This window comes from Delphinapterus leucas, chromosome 1 (genome assembly GCF_059928025.1).
Source record: "Delphinapterus leucas isolate spDelLeu-1000000601 "Yukka" chromosome 1, BTC_Dleu_Yukka2, whole genome shotgun sequence".
NCBI lineage: Eukaryota > Metazoa > Chordata > Mammalia > Artiodactyla > Monodontidae > Delphinapterus > Delphinapterus leucas.
Genome location: NC_143129.1, coordinates 150,761,800 through 150,781,388, shown reverse-complemented (window position 1 = coordinate 150,781,388; position 19,589 = coordinate 150,761,800). Strand labels below are relative to the sequence as shown.

General features: G+C 35.9%; 1 protein-coding gene across 3 annotated transcripts in view; it reads right to left on the bottom strand.

Moving 5' to 3' along the window:
- Nucleotides 1-19,589, bottom strand: part of SPATA6 (spermatogenesis associated 6) — a 171,875-nt gene that overhangs the window by 6,650 nt on the left and 145,636 nt on the right. For 2 of the 3 annotated variants that reach the window (XM_022575640.3, XM_022575642.2), the window contains exon 13: nucleotides 5-16,190. In XM_022575640.3, the coding sequence (XP_022431348.1) occupies nucleotides 16,010-16,190 (181 nt within the window). In that variant the 3' untranslated portion in view covers nucleotides 5-16,009. Of the gene's footprint in view, nucleotides 1-4; nucleotides 16,191-19,589 lie in introns of those variants that run through there. The other variant, XM_022575641.2, reaches the window with a different exon arrangement.

Sequence of the window (19,589 nt, the reverse complement as noted above, 5' to 3'; positions counted from 1 at the left end):
GGATAGAAAGAAGGAAGAAAAAATAAACCTCTTTAAACTTCAGGGTCACAAAATTGCACTAGAAAAAGTCCCCAGTGGAAACACTGGATAGTCACAGATTATAGGTTTTATTAATAAAAATCAATATAGTTGAGATGTTCATGCATTTGGCATGAATCAAATGAACCAAGACTGAAGACAAAAAAAAATTGTTCATTCAAAACCTCTTAGAGGGATTTAATGTTTTGGGTTTTGTTTTGCTTTGGTCTTTGGTTGCTTCTTTCACAATACATTTTAAAGCCCAGTAAATTAAGCAAAGTAAATCTTGCATTGTATTTAAAATAATCTCAGGAACACATAGATTGATTAACAAGGATATACACAGATATATATATACCCTTATAAAAAAAGGGATTTCAGATGCATTCATTCTTTAAAATTCTAGCTGCCTGATTAACAGTAGCAAATGTTTATTGAGCATTGACTATGTGCAGCTACCATGCTAAATGTTATATATGTATTGTCTTGTTTAATTCCCCTACCCACCTGAGACAGGTAGGGCCTCTGGGTACAATGTGAATGATGCCACCCGCAGTTGTACAACATGGTAGCCCTGGGGATAGGTTCATTTTCTCTTCTCCTGATGAGGAAGTGAGGCGTGGAGGCACAGAATGATTCAGCACCTTGCCGCCAACTCACACAATTGGTGCATGATACTGATAGGACTCCAAACTAGGCTGATTTAACTAAGCCAGGGCTCTTACTTACTACATTACACTGTTCCTTGTCCTCTGCTATAAGATACAAGAGCTCATTGTGGCAAAAGAGACAATGTCATCTCTGTTATCCGACTTCCTCTTTGTCCTAGCTGTTCCCTTTGCCTACACTGTCCTTTTGCACATCTCTGCCTCCCAAGATCCCATGCATCCGTTAGGGTCCACAGAAAATGTCTGTAAAAATTTCCTGGACCCCCTCTTCCTGTAGCAGAATTAATGACACCTTCCCTTTGTTCCCAGAGTACTCTGTACCTGAATATTTTCTGGCTTTCCAAGATAGAGTAGTAAGAGCATTTAAAAATGTTTAATGAATGCAACTCTAGTATTTGTAGCACTGAGTTACTTATCTTGTTCCTTGAGACAAGAAAGGAGCATTTTCTCTTGTCCCTTTACCCACCCATCAACCCCCACCTCTCTCTTAACTCTTCCTTTAGCCTCTAGAGTTCACAATTGGACTTGTTTATACTTACTATAGTATTTCCTTGTTGAAGTGTAACCCACCTGTCTGTCCCTTTCTCCTTAGGACTCGATAAATCTTGCATCATAGGTTGTGTGCTACCATAGTTAAAAACATGAATTCTAATCCATCTGAGGGTGGAAGGCGTATGATATAGTAAATCATCATATAAAGGAACCTCAGTGTAGTCTAAATGCACTTACGCTTCTCTCATATTAAAATTTATGTGAAATTAGAACATTAGGCCAAAGTAATTTTATCCTTAGACATTCAACTGGATTTGGAGAGGCTGTTAACATTCACACTAACACCTATACTCTGGACACAGCAGTTCATCCATGTGTGGATGGAGCAAGAAGCAAACAACTCCTCATAATAGTCAAAGTTGATGACATAAGATCAGTACCTAAAAGCTCCCGAACAGGACATTTCCATTCTTGTTTTATACAATCATATCAAACTGGTAACCTGGTCCCCAAGCCCACTCTACATCATAAACAGAAAATCTGAGGAGGAAAGAAATTCTGAAATAATGAGACAAAGTGTCAACAAGGGAAGGACTAACACCAAAGCAGCATAACTGCTAAAACTAAACAAAAGAGTCAGAATAGTGTGGAGGCGGTCATTGCTGGCACAAATGGCTCTCCTCTACCTTCACAGCCCTGCATTTACATTGCCTGATACAATAACTGATGTTCAGACTGGTAAGCCAAAATCATCAAGAATGCATTGAAATATACCCTGGATCCTTCGTTTTACGGAGGTTAGGAAATATGTGAAAAATTTAGAAGATGTTCCAGTCAATAGTTAGAAGAATATTATAATTAAAGTATAACAGAACGATTGGAAAAATTCAGATATTCAGAAACCACTCATTAGGATTCAAACAGTAGAGGTTTTCAGTTTGAGGACTTTGTACTACGGAGAATGTAAAGCCTATCCTGACTAATAGTTTTCTTTAAAGGCAAAGTGAACTTTCTTTTTTTTTTTTTCTTTGCGGGCCTCTCACTGCTGCGGCCTCTCCCGTTGCGGAGCACAGGCTCCGGACGCGCAGGCTCAGCAGCCATGGCTCACGGACCCAGCCGCTCCGCGGCATGTGGGATCTTCCCAGACCGGGGCACGAACCTGTGTCCCCTGCATCGGCAGGCGGACTCTCAACCACTGCGCCACCAGGGAAGCCCCAAAGCGAACTTTCTAATGCTATCAGAGCTAATCCCTTTTCCAATTCAGATTCAACTTGAAACATCATTGCTTTTAACTTAGTTCGTCTCTGACTACACCTACTTTGAAGTGTAACACCAGTCATCTCAAAAACCACTTATATGGTGTGGACAATCCTGCAAAGAGACTTTCAGATGACAGCATGATGGTGTGTGGCTGAAAAATAATCTGATTTTTATGCTTCCTGCCCCCTCCACCCAATCTTCACATTTGGCTTAAAAAATCAATACTAAAGAATTGCAGTTTATATAATGTATGCTATAGCCAAGCAGCATCAGTAGTATCTTAATTGTAATTATTCACATCTGGCAAGACTTCAGATCTCACTGGCCACATTTTCTTTTCATATCTTATAAACATTAGGAACTTAAGAAAGGCTACATCCTTTAGCATCATGTGTAACCTAACATGTCAGAGAATATGCGGTGTTTCCAGTTTGCTAGTTTACCTTCTGACAAGTTTTGTGAAAGAGATGGGAATAAAACTAACTTGCATTACATACAAGATGCTGCCCACACAAATACCAGAAAGGGAAGCAAAATGAACAGCCAGACATATGGCATGAGCTGACAGCATAAAGAAACTAGTTCTGCATGAGTAACAAGGAACATCTTGAAATGTACAAGGCATATGTGTTTTAGGAAGAAGGCTGAAGTGTTTCATAATAAAAACAGGACAAAGTGAACCACGAGTGCTGAATAAAGTTTTAATTAAAAATGGGTTTTTAGCCTTCAATGTGAATATACAATATGCTTCGCAGATGGATTTTATATTTAAGTCTTATCCAAACCAAAAAGTAAGTGAGAAAAATAAAGCTTCTGAAAATGACACAGAGGCTAAAATGTATGTAAACAATAGAGGATTCTGGTACAAACAAACAAGAAAGGAAGAACAATCCTTCTGTCACCCATTTTCTGCTTGCACATTGCATAAGTAGATCATATAACCTACCTTTGGTGCATACATGTTTCTTCTTGGTTTAAATACATAATAGACACACACACTTAGGAAACAGCTGAGATGTCCAACCACAGAGGAATGATTAAATTAATTCATAGCACATCAGTGCAATATTAGATAACTATTAAACATACATTTATGCATCATTTTAGAAAAATGAAATGTGTATGTGTTACCATTAAACTAGTAAGATATGAAATCTGTTTAAAGAAACAAATGACTGTAGAAATGCACAGAATACTGCAATAAAACATACAAAAATATGGCAAGTTATCTCAAGTTTTTATTGATACTTTCACATGAGTACTTTATAAATCTTCCAATTTTTATGCAGTATTGCTTTTTTTTTTTCTTTTTTGCAGTACGCGGGCCTCTCACTGTTGTGGCCTCTCCTGTTGCGGAGCACAGGCTCCGGACGCGCAGGCTCAGCGGCCATGGCTCACAGGCCCAGCCGCTCCGCGGCATATGGGATCTTCCCGGACCGGGACACGAACCCGTGACCCCTGCATCGGCAGGTGGACTCTCAACCACTGTGCCACCAGGGAAGCCCTTTGCAGTATTGCTTTTTAAGATCAGAAAATAATAACATTTGAAAAGTCCAATTAAAGTTGCAATATTTTCCTAGAAAAATTGATATAAAAACAATGATTATAAGTTTATTGGAAAATGTTTTTATATTAATCTTTGATGTCTGACTTGTGGAACTTATCTATAGTTTTGTTCTTGGTCCAAGGCAAGAAAGAATTATCCCTAAGGTTCACTGGCTGTGGGCAAACAATGAATGAAATGCAGATATCTAGCAGACAAAGACATGACAATTATGCTCTTTGTGTACACAGGACCAATGGCTACACTTTTCTGTGTTTTCCTTGAAAAAAAAAATGTCTAGGGGGCTTCCCTGGTGGCGCAGTGGTTGAGAATCTGCCTGCCAATGCAGGGGACACAGGTTTGAGCCCTGGTCTGGGAAGATCCTACATGCCGCGGAGCAACTGGGCCCATGAGCCACAATTACTGAGCCTGCGTGTCTGGAGCCGGTGCTCTGCAACAAGAGAGGCTGTGATAGTGAGGCCCGCGCACCGCGATGAAGTGTGGCCCCCGCTTGCCACAACTAGAGAAAGCCCTCACACAGAAACGAAGACCCAACACAGCCATAAATAAATAAATAAATTAAAAAAAAAATGACCTATGGGCATTAAAAAAAAAAAAAAAAAGAAATGACCTTATGGGCATTAAAAAAAAAACAACACAAAAGAAGTCTAAACCAAACATAAAAAGCTATCTAAAGCTCTTTCCAATGCATTTAAACAACTGAGTTTAAGCTGGAAAATCTCTGGCAATGATTTTAGTGTTTGAAAGTATCTTAATGCCAGGAAATACTCTTCTATTACAAAATATTTATTTTTTAAAGTTCAGCTGCGGTTTGAGTTTTATTTGATATCTTTAAGTTGGATCAAGAGCAAATTCAGGAATAGCCTTTCTTACGAGGTTTTCTAAAGGTTTCATTTCATTTTGAAGCTGTATTTACTTATTGTCAATGCTCTTTCCCTACGTGGAACTCTATCCAGGCAAGTGATCAACTTGCTGTCCTCAAACACACTTCATGAACCCTTATTTCCACACCTTTATGCCACTGCTCAATTTTTTTCCACTTAAAGTACTTTTCTCGGGGGGGTTTCCCTGGTGGCGCAGTGGTTGAGAGTCCGCCTGCCGATGCAGGGGACACGGGTTCGTGCCCCGGTCCGGGAAGATCCCACATGCCGTGGAGTGGCTGGGCCCGTGAGCCATGGCCGCTGAGCCTGCGCGTCCAGAGCCCGTGCTCCGCAACGGGAGAGGCCACAACAGTGAGAGGCCCACGTACCGCAAAAAAAAAAAAAAAAAAAAAAGTACTTTTCTCTTTTCCTAGCTATTCTAACCCAACCCATGCTGCAGACTGATCTCATATCCTTCCTCTGTATTCATGAAGCCTTTTCAGACAAATGACTAGTTCTCTCCATCTTTTGAACCCTTATTACTCACTGACTCTTCAGTAATTATAGATTCCTATCTCTTTACTGCGGTCTTTTCAAGTATTTATGTCATCTGCTAAATTAGACTGAAAATTCCGTGAGAACATTTAAGAAGTATTTTTTATGTCATCCAAAGTGTCTGACATGCACTTGCAGATGGAGCTCCTTCTTGGAGCTCAATAAATATGTTGAAAGATGAAAAATGGCTGGAGAAACACAGGCTACAAAACTCTTACCTTTGGTCTTAATATGACCTTTGGAGTGTCAAATATATCTGCTAATGATATTATGAGGACGAAATGGCATTACTTGAGCCCCTAAATATTTTTTTTGGTTTGAGGACAGAATTCAAATTCTATAGTAAGGCATATGAAGAAGTGCCTTGATGTAATTTCAACATACATTTCCCCCTTATCTTGGGCCCCCATTTCACCCTACACCCTTGTACTCTAACCACAGTGAACTCCTTGCAGTTTCCTGAAGATGCTGTGTTTCTTTCATGCCCACGGCAGCTCCGATGCCCTGCCCCTCCTCTCCTGATAAAATCATCCATTAAGATCAAGATGAGAGACTGATTCCTTTGTGATGCCTTCCTTCACTCATTAAGGACGTGGTTGCTTCCCTCTTCCATGCTCCTAAAGAACCCACCCAAACATCTCCTTCATATATTTACTTGTATTATATATTTATAATATATGTATTTGTTTATATATGTATATCCACAATAAACATTTTATAACAGACTGTATTATAATGTGTCTGTGAGAGGTCAGGACATATTTATTTGATATTTGCCCAGTGCCACTCACAATATTTAGTTCATAATAGGTACTTGATGTTTGCTTAATGAATGCATAAATAAATGTATGAGCTTGATAATGTATAAATGTATAAACTTGATATGAGTTTAGATGAAGGGAGAAAAAAACCTGGTATTTAAAGGTTAGCCACCGATACCCCCAAAGGTATATAATTCACATGGAAATCAAGAGACAGCCATAAACCTTGGAGCTCAAGGTATTTTGTGCCTACAATACAAAAACATTCAGATGATGAAGAGGTTAACAAAATGATAACATTTTAAGAAGGAGAAATTTAAACCAGCTGAAAAAAGGCCTTCTTTCTCCTTAATAGAGAGGAAGCCATGAAGAGGTGACAGACTCATGGTTCACCAACCTGGGCTAACATCACAATCACCTAGAGAGGCTCAAAAACTCTTAAAGACTCTTTAAAAAAGTTAAATTTACTGCATCAGGATCTCCAGACGCTGAGATGAGGAAACTAGTTTTAACTGCTTCCTAAGTGATTCTCATCAGTCAGGATTTGGAAATACTGAACTGGAACACAACCAAAATCTTTACCAGCTTTAGATCGGGATGGTACATAGTCATGCACGTTCCACTAATGAGATGAATGTTACGTACGTCTCAGGTACTCTACATCTGTATCCTATGCCTGAGGAAAAGTTACTTCCAAATTATGACAATTTCCAATTATTTGTGGTAACTAGATCACTGAATTCTTTATATCCCATGGAAGTCTTTATTACTAAACCTTTCTAGTAGAGCTGCTAACTAGTTATAAGCTGGCTAGTTTAATTTCCCTCACTGTTCAATGGACTGGAGGTATGTTCATAAGTGGGTGAATTGGCCAACAAGTAGGGACAGAGCAGGGAGAAGGAAAAACAAATGGTTGGAGCTATTTACAAACATATCAAAAAGTCTGAATAATGGAAAATAAGCCTCCTCCATATATAGAAGTGATCAATCACTGAGAATCAAGTATCGTCTCTTAAAATCCAATATGAAATTCAATACTTAAGGAAAATCAAGCAATAGAAGGAAAAAGTTCAATAGAATATTTATGAGAAAATACTAATTTATGGGTTTAAGTCCTCATTCAGCCACTTACACCCCCCACTGTGAGACCTGCAAGAGACATTAAACCCAAACTGGAGTTTTCTCATTTGTAACAGTGTAGCATTATAACCCCTGCCCTACCTAATTCATAAACATGTATGGAGAAATACAAGTTATTATTTATCATAAAAGTTTAGTGGAAATAGTTTTTCTAAATGGTGGATAAAAATTCACTGAAGTCAAATGTTCTTTTTCTTCCATTTTCCCAACATAAACACTTGAAAATTTCTAATTCAAAAGCTGGTATCTTTTCTCTCATTTAGCAAAAACAATTACCCCCCTGGGTTTCCAGTGGAACTGAAATTAGTTTGACTGTTTTTGTTTAAGAATATCAACAAAAACCTCTCCAAATTATGCAGTTTCTATGCCAAAACACATTCTTTATGCTGCATAGCTGTAGGAATGTATCATAAGTGAACAACTGCTGGGCCACAAAGGAGAGTCAAGATAGAATATTTTTTCTATCCTCCAGGAAAATGTGAAATATTTTTAATACGTTCTTCTTGAGTGGTAGATTCCTTTCAAATATAGTTTTTTATATAGCAACAGAATATTATTATAAATGGGGAAAAGGGGGCTATACTAAATAACTGTTTCAGAAAACATACATGTTTCCGATGAGTCCAACAGATAATCAGTCAGCTATGTAACAATAACAACAGCAATAATAATTGTAGTAAATCATATCCTTTATACAGCCCTTACCACGTTCAAGGCCTTGTTTTAAGCACTATTTGTTAACTAATTTAATATTCATAATGACCCCATGGGATTGGTAATAGTATCTTCATTTTATAGATGACAAAACTAGAAACAAACAAATCAGGTAATTTGTCTAAGGTCACACAGTTATTAAGTGGTTGAAGTGTGATTGGAATCTAGCAGTGTGACTCCAGAGGCTGTGTATTTAACCACTAGGCTATTTTTCTGAGCAGTGAATAATTTATATGCAGTAAGATGCAATAACTAAAATATAATACTCATTAGCCAGCAATTTCCAAAAACATGTAAATATATTTTAAAATTTATTTTATGTATATCTTAGGTTGAGATTGCTAAAGAAAATTTTTTGTAATTAACATTTTTAAAATTTTAAGACTTCTAAAAAATTACCTGGTAAACCTTAGTCTATTTAAAAAAAGTTTTGTGTGCATGTGTATATGTATGTAAGTACACGCACACACACACACATACATATATCTCTGTGACTAGTGTCAAACAGTATAGTTTTCTGAAAAACGTGATTGCTCAATCACATTATTATAAATTCTTAAGACGTGCAGGGATGTGCATCTGGCTGAGATGATCCAGGGTTACTTCTATTGAATTAGGGTGATTTACTTTAACTTCTACCTCTAACATCCCCCAAATCAAAAGCATATGGTTAATTTACAAAACATAACTGTGCTAAATCCAAAATAAACGAAGGACAAAATAAACTTCCTACTATCAAAACTGGTTAATAGGACATACCCTCAAACTAAATTTATTTTTGTTTTAAAAATAATACCTTGACAAGTGAGAGAAGTCACAAAGAAAGTTGAAGTGGACAATATTCTCAAAGACTAAAGTCATGTGTTTAGTTTCACTTGTAAAATCTATGTAAAACCTCTACCGAAGTGCACAACATATACAAGGTTAACAGGATTTTAAATTTTATAGTAAAAATAATGATGCTAAGGTAGCTGTCCATGCCTGCGTGGATTTATGCACAAAATGATGAAACTAATGAAAGGGAAAGGGTATTAAATCAATTTTAAGCATCTACTATTTTTCAGGTACAATGCTAGTCACTTTGCATCATTTACCTAATATGTTCTTCATAGTAACCAACCTAGGTAGGTATCATTCTCATTTTATAAATAATAAAATTAAGGTCTAATATCTCCAGACAGCACCACAGTATAGAATACAAACCCAGGTATATGACTCTTCTCACAATACTATACAACCTACATAAACTAAATAACTAGTAAATTTAAGAGCCATACCAAAAAAATCTGAATAATTTGGTCTTGTGTCTTAAAATAATTTTGAAAAAATTTTTACATTTATTCCATTTTTTTTCTCCAATCAGATCTTCAAGATCTTTCAGAATATCACTGTATATTGACTTGGAATTTCAGTTATTACAGTTACCCTTTACTGAGCACCATGCATTGTACAACATGTTCCACATGCATTAACTCTTTAAATGATCACAAGAAACCTATGAAAATAGCTTCCATTTTACAAGTGAGAAAACAAGTTCAGAAAAGTTAAGTAACACAGAGGTGACAAGGAAACAGAGAAAGAAATATGAGGTCTGTTCAACTCTACAAACAACAGTATTGCTATTATGCCAGATGGAATATTTTTCAAACTGCAAATTTCTTTCCCCAGATCACTTCCAAAAAGTAATTAGGATAGTGCCTAATATATGTAGAAGAATGTCCACATTTACTTTCCTATTTAATCCTAATACTCTATGAGAAACGGAGGGGCAGTGCTTATTAATATCCTTTTTCACAGGTAAAAAAAATAAGGTTCAGAAAAGTTGTGAAGAAAGTGCTTTTTCTACTGTTCAATGTTGTTGTCAATGCCCTAGAAATAGAACTTTCTGAAAACATATATACATAAATCCTTCTTCAACATTTTATTTGCATATATCACTAATTTTACTAAAAAACAAACACACAAACAAAAACTCCAGTGAAAAATGACTTTCACTGATAAAAGTAAGCCTCTAATAGGATACACTTAATCTCAATTCTATTACATATATTCAAAGGCATTAAAGATTTTCTCTCACCTTATTTCTGAACTATGTCATAAACTCAGAAAGCTAAACTTCTTTAAACTTATACTGCAACAGAAATGTAGTGATGCTTCTGACACTTAAAGTCTATTTTTTCTGAAATTAATATAGGCACCTATGCTCTCTTGTTTACTATTTGCATGGAATACTGTTTTTCCATTCCTTCATTTTTAGCCTATGTGTGTTCTTAAATATAAAGTGAGTTTCCTGTAGACAGCATATAGTTGGATCTTGTTTTATTATCCATTCAGCTATTCTATGTCTTTTGATTGGAGAGTTTAATTAATTTATGATTAAGGTAATCATTGATAGGAAAGGACTTACTTTTGCCATTTTGTTGTTTTCTGTTTTATATTTACTTTGTTCCTCTATTCCTCTCTTGCTGTCTTCCTTTGTGCTTTGTTGATTTTTTTACAGTGACATTCTTTGATTCCTTTCTTTTTTTATTTTGTGTATCTTCTTTATGTTTTAGGGGTTTTTTTTGTGGTTACCATGTGGCTTGTTAAAATGTCCACTACCCAAAGTGATATACAGATTCATTGTTATGCCCATCAAAATCCAATGACATTTTTTATAGAAATAGAAAAAACAATCATAAAATCATATAGAACCACAAAAGACTCAGAATAACCAAAGCGATCTTAAGAAAGAACAAAAAAGCTGGAGGCATCACAGTCCTGATTTCAAACTAAATTACAAACCCATAGTAATTAAAACAGTATGGTACTGGCATAAAGACAGACAAATAGCAATGGAACAGAACAGAGAGCCCAGAAATAAAGTAAAACATACAGTCAACTGATCTTTGACAAGGGTGCCAAGAACATACAATGGGGAAAAACTGTCTCTTCAACAAGTGGTGTTTGGAAAATTGTAGTATCAACATGCAAAAAAAAGATAAAAAAAAGAAATTGGACCCTTACCTTATACCATACATAAAAATCAAGTCAACGTGGATTAAAGATTTAAATTAAGACCTGAAACTGTAAAACTCCTATAGAAAATATAGGGGTACATCTTCTTGACATTGGTCTTGGCAATGACTTCTTGGATATGACACTAAAAGCAAAGGTAACAAAAGCAAAAATAGACAAAGTGGAACTACATCAAATTAAAAAGGTTCTGCACAGCAAAGAAAACAATCAACAGAATGAAAAGACGACCAATGGAACAGGAGAAAATATTTGCAAACCTTATAGCGTTTCTATCTATTACAGTACTTCTCTCACCGTTAATAAGTAAATGTCAGTCTCCTCCCACAAACTAGGGTCAGGAACTAGGTTTATGTTTATCTCTAGATGTCAGTCAGTGCCTTGCAGATTGCCTGAAACTGAGTAGACCTTCAATAATATTTGCTAAATGGGTGAATAGTCACAAGTTCTGGCTGTCTAAGGAATTTCATATAATTAAACTCAAAGTACATCATTCAGAGATAAATAATACTCTCATAACTCAATAACGGCAAGTTTGCTTTTCCCTCTTACCTCTTCATTTTGTACATAAATTTCTAGCTAGTTAGACAATCTGGGATTGGGAGGAGAATATCTTTCTTAATTTCTAAAAGGGGGCCCTCAAACTAACTCACTACCACAATGGCCTCAGTAATAAGTAAAAAGTACAATTACTTGGGTTCCACTACTCTCGGGGCACCTATTATGGTCACATACAAATTAGGACATGAACAGCATAGAGCTTTTGCTTATTTTGACCTGAATTCATTATTTTGATCTGACTTCAAAAATCCATTTTGTATTCTTGAGTTCTCCCAAGTTCTAGATCTTTAACTGATTACTGGACATTTTCCTCAATCCCACCTCCACCCTCGTAAAAGCTGATCAATATTGAGTTTATTCCATCTTGGTTTCCTATACACAAAAGTCCTCCCCATCTTTCAATGTCCAGCTCAAAAGTTACCACATCTAATGCTGCTCCAGGCCTGTTGTTCACTTTGCGGTCCTCTTAACTGTCCCACCAAAGCATTTGCAACCTTGCACACAATCTCCAGCTAAAGCACTTGGAGCTTCCTGAACAATCATGCTCTCTCCCATTTTCACACTTTTGCAGGTTCTGTTGCATCAAGCTAGCATGCCCTATCCTCATTCTTGCATTCTTATATCATAGAAGTTACCAAACCACTGTAAATGTTGAAATACACTGTTATTTGTCTCTCTCAATAGAATCTGCATGCTTGTGGAAAGATACATTAAAAAATTTTATACTCTATATCTAACACAGTGCTCAACAAATATGTGATAAATGGGTGAATGAGTGCTTGAATGTGTAATTAGCCTAAGTTCCTAAGGTAAGATAAAAATAAACATAATAATGGTAAAATGGTTGAGTCACTTTGGAAAACAGTTCGGCAGTTCTTCAAAATGTTAAACATAGAGTTTCCATATGATCCAACAATTCCACTCCTAAGTGTATACTCAAGAGAAATAAAAAGATATGTCCTCACAAACTTCACAAATGTTAATAGTACCAGCATTTTTCATAATATCCCCAAAGTGGGAACAATGAAATGCCCACCAACTGAATGGATTAATAAAATGTGATATATCCACACAATGGATTATTTTTTAGTAATAAAAAGAAATGAAGTACTGATACATGTTACAACAGGGATGAGTCCCGAAAACCTTATGCTACGTGAAAGAAGCCAGACACAAAAGTCACATATTATATAATCCCACTTATATGAAATGTCCAGAATAAGCACAGAAACAGAAAGCAGATTAGTGGTTGCCAGGAGCTGAGGGGAGAAGGGAATGAGGAGTGATTGCTAATGGGTACAGGATTTCCTTCTGGAGTGATGAAATATTTTATACATAGCTAGTGGTTACAGTTGCACAACTCTGTGAGTATACTAAAAGCCACTCAACTGTATACTTTTAAAGGGTGAATTTTGTAGTATATTAACTATCTCAAAAAACCTATTATTAGAAAATGAACACAATAATAAGAATTCTCCATTTGGTCCAGATTTTTAATCAAGGGCTTTATCTTTGAAATCACAACACAACTCTGCTGCCTAGAACTTCCTAATCTTCTATATTGATCAATTATAGAACTAGAAAAATGTTGGAACATTAAAAGGTCATTCTAAATTAACCCCTTCCTCACCTTACAGGTAAGAAAACTGAGCTCCAAGAAGGATAAATGACTTAAACAAAGTTATACAACTAGTAGTGAAACCAGGGAGAACTCATTCTCAGTCCAATGATTCATCTTTTTTCTTAGTTGAATTAACATTTTCCTTCCTAAAATTCCCAGGTTCTTTTTTTTTTTAACTTAAAGGAAAAGTTACATTAAAAAGAAGAGGACAGACCTATTTATCTTTCATATTAAGCCTAGTAACTATTACGAGATTTTAGGGGATATTAAAAAAAGATTAAGAGAAAAAACTACTGCACCTTTCTGATTCTTTCAATGAGAAAAGGCAACTATTAGTACTTAAAGGTTTTACTCTTAAAAGATAATACAACATAAGTATTCACAGTAATAGTTAAGGATAGCAACAAAAACCACTCTTTCCCCTAGGGAATGGAAATAGACACTTAGCAAAGATGCTACATATGTGGAAATTTACATCCGAGCCTTCAGAGAGATGTCAAATTTAATCCATAGGAAAATGTCTTTCAAATTAACACTTTCTAAAGTTCCCCTTTGAGACCCATTTTTTGGTGGCCTTTGTATGACAATGGCAAATATAGGTGCAATAAGTAATTTTTGTGATACTTATTCACTCAGGAGATTTTCTATGAGAGCAAATATTTTCTTTAAAGTTCATATTTGTCCTTTTCACCAGAAGCAACTTTTAAAGGGAGGAATTTTTCATTTGTTTCTACCAAAGGGGAAAAAATACTAAGTTTCGTTGAACATATGATTTTTTTAAAAAACCATCATTCAATGTTGACCTTCAAAAGCTTATACAAAACATCAACATACAACTTATAGCTAGGGGGTAGCTCAGTAATTATGTAGTCCAGTATTTCCCTGACTGTGTCCACATGTACCTGCAGATGGCATTTCAGAGGAAGTATGGGGAGTTGGGGGAGCAGAATGGGAGGGGAAAGATAACCATAACAACAAATATTGTTACACACTCAATTTAGTTTAGGAAGTTCTGGGTTAATTCAATAAATATTTAATGAGCACCAACTATGTGTCAGACTTTCTTCTAGACGCTAGAGCAAAACATATTTATGCCAGGATTTCTTAGAGCCTCTAACATGCTACTGTTTACTATGACTAAGATGACCATATGTAGTTTGCCCGGACAGCTCCAGTTTACCACTGTTTTCTCAGCATCAGTAGACCCCCTTTCATTCCTGTTATCAAACGCATGACTCTCTAAGTTTGAGGGGTGTGAATATAGTGCATAGATTTTTCCTAAACTTACATGACCAATGAAATACTTATATTTCCTATAGCCATCTCCTAGAACAGTGGTCTACAGAACATGGTTCAGGAAATGCTGACCTACTCCATTCTCTCCATTTGATAACTGAGGAAACTAAGGACCAGAGATCTAAAGCCTAGGACACCTGGCTCCTATCTCTGATGTGCTTGCCAATACCTTGCAGATTGCCACAGATAAAACACTCAAACACAAAGTAAAAAAGTCTTATTATTGGATAACAAGTATTATGTATTTTCTCCTATTACAAAAATAAATCACTCAATTTTACATGCTGATTCCAATTTAAATAGAGTTTAACTCAAGTTTTTTCTTTTAAGATCATAACTATAAAATTAACCAAAGATGGAGTCAATGAGAAAACATTACCTTGTAGTCAACTCTTTAAGTTTATAAGCCAAGTTTACCATTTCCTATTCTCTGCTTTTCTTCCACTCACTCTGGTGAATACAAGGTAACTGATTTCTTCATATCTTCAAAGCCTCACTGGCCTCATAGGTGTGCTTGGGGCGTGGGGGAGAAGCTAATTTTATCAACTAACAACTTTCTAGTACAAAGAGTTACGCTCTAATATTTTCCTCCCCTTTATGGTTCCAAGTGTCCTTTAAAGTAAGGATGCTACTTTCTTGGGCTATTTGATACCTATGAAAACTCTAAAGAGATGAAATTACAATATAAGTCCCTTATTCTTTCTGAGTCTCTACAGGCTTATTAACAAAGGCTATTTTCTGATTCTGGATGCACCAAAGATATGGCTCTAGAAGAAAATCATGCAAAAAATTCTGTCTTTAAAAATCAGTTATTCACATTGTGGATCACCCATGGCCATTCCTATTTCTAGCTAACTGTTAAGCATTTTAAGTAACTTAGGTAGTTCTTTTAGAGAAGAGGGAGTGAATGATTATAGAAATTTTAAAAAATAAGCTGTATCTTAGGAGCTAAGACATATCAATAGCCTTTTCTGAGGGAGCAAACGGTAGAAAATACTAGTTAAAACAGGGTTTAAACTCCTGGGAAATTCATCTTCGTACAGTATATCTTTTTGCTCATGACCAAGAAAAGGGAGTTAATAATAATAATAATTAAATCTTAGACAAGATAACCAGTCAAGTCGGTGAAAAGAAAATTACAAGGTGATTAAGGCAGAAGAACATTTCTAGAGAGAATCTGTTTTTGGATTTGTAGCTGGTGATATGAGAGAGATGTGACAGAACAGCCTTCTCCGAATCAGAATGGAGGTTGTAATTGTGTTGCAGAGCTTTGACTTTTAGAATATAGCATTCTTTACTGTGATTGGAAAAAGGAGGTTTGCCCATGATAATCTATCATTTGAAGTAATAAACTTACTCAAGTCTAACTACTGTGCTCAATTAGAACCACCTGTTTAAAAGAAAAGGAATACGGATACTGATCACATCAAACGTTTTCATTGAGAAGTTGACAAGGACGCTCATACAGTTTCTCACCACTGGCCTCAGCAGCTTTCCTGTGTATGAGCAGCAGAACTACAGGCCTTTTTGTATAAGTTCCTGTACATCTTGTCCATGCTGTTCTCAAAGATGGGTCGGTGAGATTTCCCTTTATAAGAGGCTGCCCTGTTGGACCAGTACTCGCCATCATCCAAATGGAGAGTGCCACGTGGCTGCTGAAATGAACTATAAAAAAGGATATAAAAGATTAAAACAATGAGGAAACAAAATGAGAGGTAGTACTATATAAATCAAATATTTACTAAGTACTTTATAGGTGTGTGGTACTCTGTTTGGGCTTTGAGATATAAAATGTGACAAGGCTTATGCCTTCAAAGAGTGACACTATTTGCATGCAACAATTACAAAACAATAAAATGAAAATGGTATGTGAGAGTTAAAAAGAAATTCTGAGAAGAGAGGGAGGTGCGGCAGAGTAAAAGCAGGGCACAGATGGTATGGTATGGCCAGTTGTGAGAGTGCTTGGCCTCTGAAGTCAGGCAGACCTGGAACTGAATTCCAGCTCCGTCTTTGTAAGCTGTGGGAACCTGGGCGATTTATTCAATTGTCCAGGGTCTCAGCTTCCTTTACTGTGTTTCGGCAGTATTGTTGTAAAAACCAAAGAGGACATATGTAAAGTGCATAGTGCACTGCTCACCTGGCGCACAAAAGTTATTAAATATAAGGCATTGAACTACTAGGTACTTTATATATATTTATACATATTTATAAAAAATCTTACAACCCTCTGAAGTGAAGTGGTAACTGTGGAAACTGAGACTCAGTGAAGTCAAGTGACTTGCCTAAGCCTCTTTAGGTAGTAAGCGGCAGAATGGAAAAGGATACCATTTCTGTGGCTCTAATGTCCTTTCCACTGTGGCATGCTATTGTCCTCAGGGAGGTGTAGAAAATTCGACTGAATATGAATCACTTTTAGAAAACGGAAAACAAGGTGGAAGAGTCTGTATTTGAAGCGATAGAGAAATACTGTTATTTTGAGGGTGTTGAAGAAAAAAGAGAGAGAACAGATGGAAGCTATAAAATAGACCAGGACTAGGCTCATTGTAATGGGAATAGAGAAGAAAAGGCAACACTTTCTGAAGGCTTGATAGTGCTTTTCTTTAACTTGCTAGAAATAAAACATTGACTTTTCAAAAGACTGAGTTTATTTTATTTTTTAAACAAATAATGAACCCACTTTAATAAATTAAGTACTTGTTATAGATAAGACCTCTCAGGCATGTTAGAGATTATGCCATATAAAGCTGTATGTCCTTGCTATTAAATGTTACAAATATTGACTTCATATATTTGGAATCTCACTCCACACAAAACAAACAATTTCCTCCCTGACTTATCGGTCCCATGATGTTACTTGTGAACTGTGAAATAGCAACTCTGGGAGCTGGATATCTGTGAAAAGAATCTGCTATTTCACCTGAAGTCAATCTACCACCTGAACTCAGTAAAAGTGGTCACAAAAAAAGGCACAAAGTGGCTGTGTTATCATTCTTAGAGCTTCCCATAGCTTCCACCTTTCTTTCATTAGCTTTGCTTAAGAAATAGTCTAACCAACTGAATACAATGTCTTTCATACAATTTCTCACCAAGCCTAACTCCTGCTGGGACAGTCACTCAGAACAGTTTTTTGGACAATTTGAGTCAAGTGATAGAGAAATCACACACACAAATACATTAATAGAACTTCTTCTGCATGTACTTTGTACCTCTGCAAGTATATCTACCAGCCTAAGTCCCCACATTTGCCTCTGTTCCCTCATACTACTTCAGGAGTCCCACATGTTGTGTTTTGTTTGTTTAGCTGTATTTGGTTTATTTGTTGCTTTTTTTGTTTTATGTCAAGTCATGCACTAATTAGTATTTCACAAAACACAGCTCTGTCCTTAATCTCCCTGTTGTCCACAGTCATCAACTTTACTGCATACTGATGGTCAGATGATAATGTTCTTTTCTGAACTCCATATTTTGCCGGGCTAGTTCTACCACAATAAACCTAGTCAACAGAAATTTGAATTTTTATTAAGCTACTACCCAAATCTCAGAAAGGTAAGTAATAGTAGGGCTGCTAACTTTAAAAATCATTGTGTAGGTTTTTCTGAGATTGTAAATCAAATTCCTAATCCCTATCATAAATTATCATATGAATGAATAAGTGAATAAATAAAATTCAGAAATCATTTTAGGAGCAACTGTGAACCTGATAAGGGTCTGTGAAAAAGAGCTAAAGTGGCCAAAACAGACATCCTAATGCTTTTAAAATCTTGCAAATTTTGACAGGAAGTTTATTTCTATTTAAAATTGCAAAATTTTCAATTTAGTAAACAGTACTGTAGTTCTCCGGAGAGAATTTGGGAATTGGCTCTTCCTAGAAGTCTGAACTGCGAAACAGAGGTGTTTGCAAAACAGAGGTGTTTGCAGAACAGGTTCTAATACGCATGGACAGGTACAAACAAAGAGTAGCAGAATCTTAAAAGCAACATTTACTTCTCGACATGGAAGTATTTGGCTATCTAACTAATAAACTGTGAACATATTGAGTCAGTTCTGATTTTCCATTATTGGGAATATTAATAAGTTTACAATGTGTAAGCGACACTTAAAAAGTCTTATTATAGTAATGGGCTTTTAAAGACTACACTTCTGTATTTTACCATGAGTATCTCCAGCATTCATTCATTCAAAGCATTCAAAGTTCCTCCTCTACAAAACACTGAATTAGTGCTATATAACGTAAAATGGTTATCTTTAAAGCAGGGATAAAATTGCTATTTTATTAAATGCAGTACATTTTTTGGCAATTTACTTTTGCTACTTGAATAGGGAGCCCTCTATTTAATAATGACAAAACTATTAAGAAAAAAAAAGACAAAAAAACCAGAGACCAGGATAATACCTGAGAACCGAGCACTTTCAAATCTTAAATGTTGCTAAGGTATAAATTATAAATTTATTTTTTAAGGCCTAGCATATATACAGAGAAGAGAAAGGTCTCAGGTAGCTTAACATGGACTAGGATACTAGTATTTTGCTTACAGAAGGTTAAACTCACTTGAAACCCTGACAGTGTTTTCTATATCAGTACGAAATGAAGACCAAGTACATACTACTTTACACATAGTTTTCAGATAAAATATCTATAAGGTTATATACATGAAAACGAAGGTCAGAGGGTAAGATGGATATGCCATGCAAATAATATTAATTCTAATAAATAGCTGGAAGGTCATGAGAATAAAAAAATTGGCCATTTGCCATTTGTACTCAAATAATCAGAGTTGAAAATGACATTAAAAGATGATGATGCATATTCTATACTTTAAACTTGTGATCTAAGATTCAATATAAAGACATAATATAAGAGATGAATTCCTTCCCATAATACTCTATAAAGGTTCCTATCAAGCACAACTTTGACAAAACATGTAGAATAGTACTGAGGACGTGATGTATGCTCTATAGACATTGAATGGATGGATGATGGATAGACTGACGGATGGATGGATGGATGGAATGTAGGAAGGAAAATACTCAAAATCTTGGAGTTCAGAATAGATGATAGGGAGA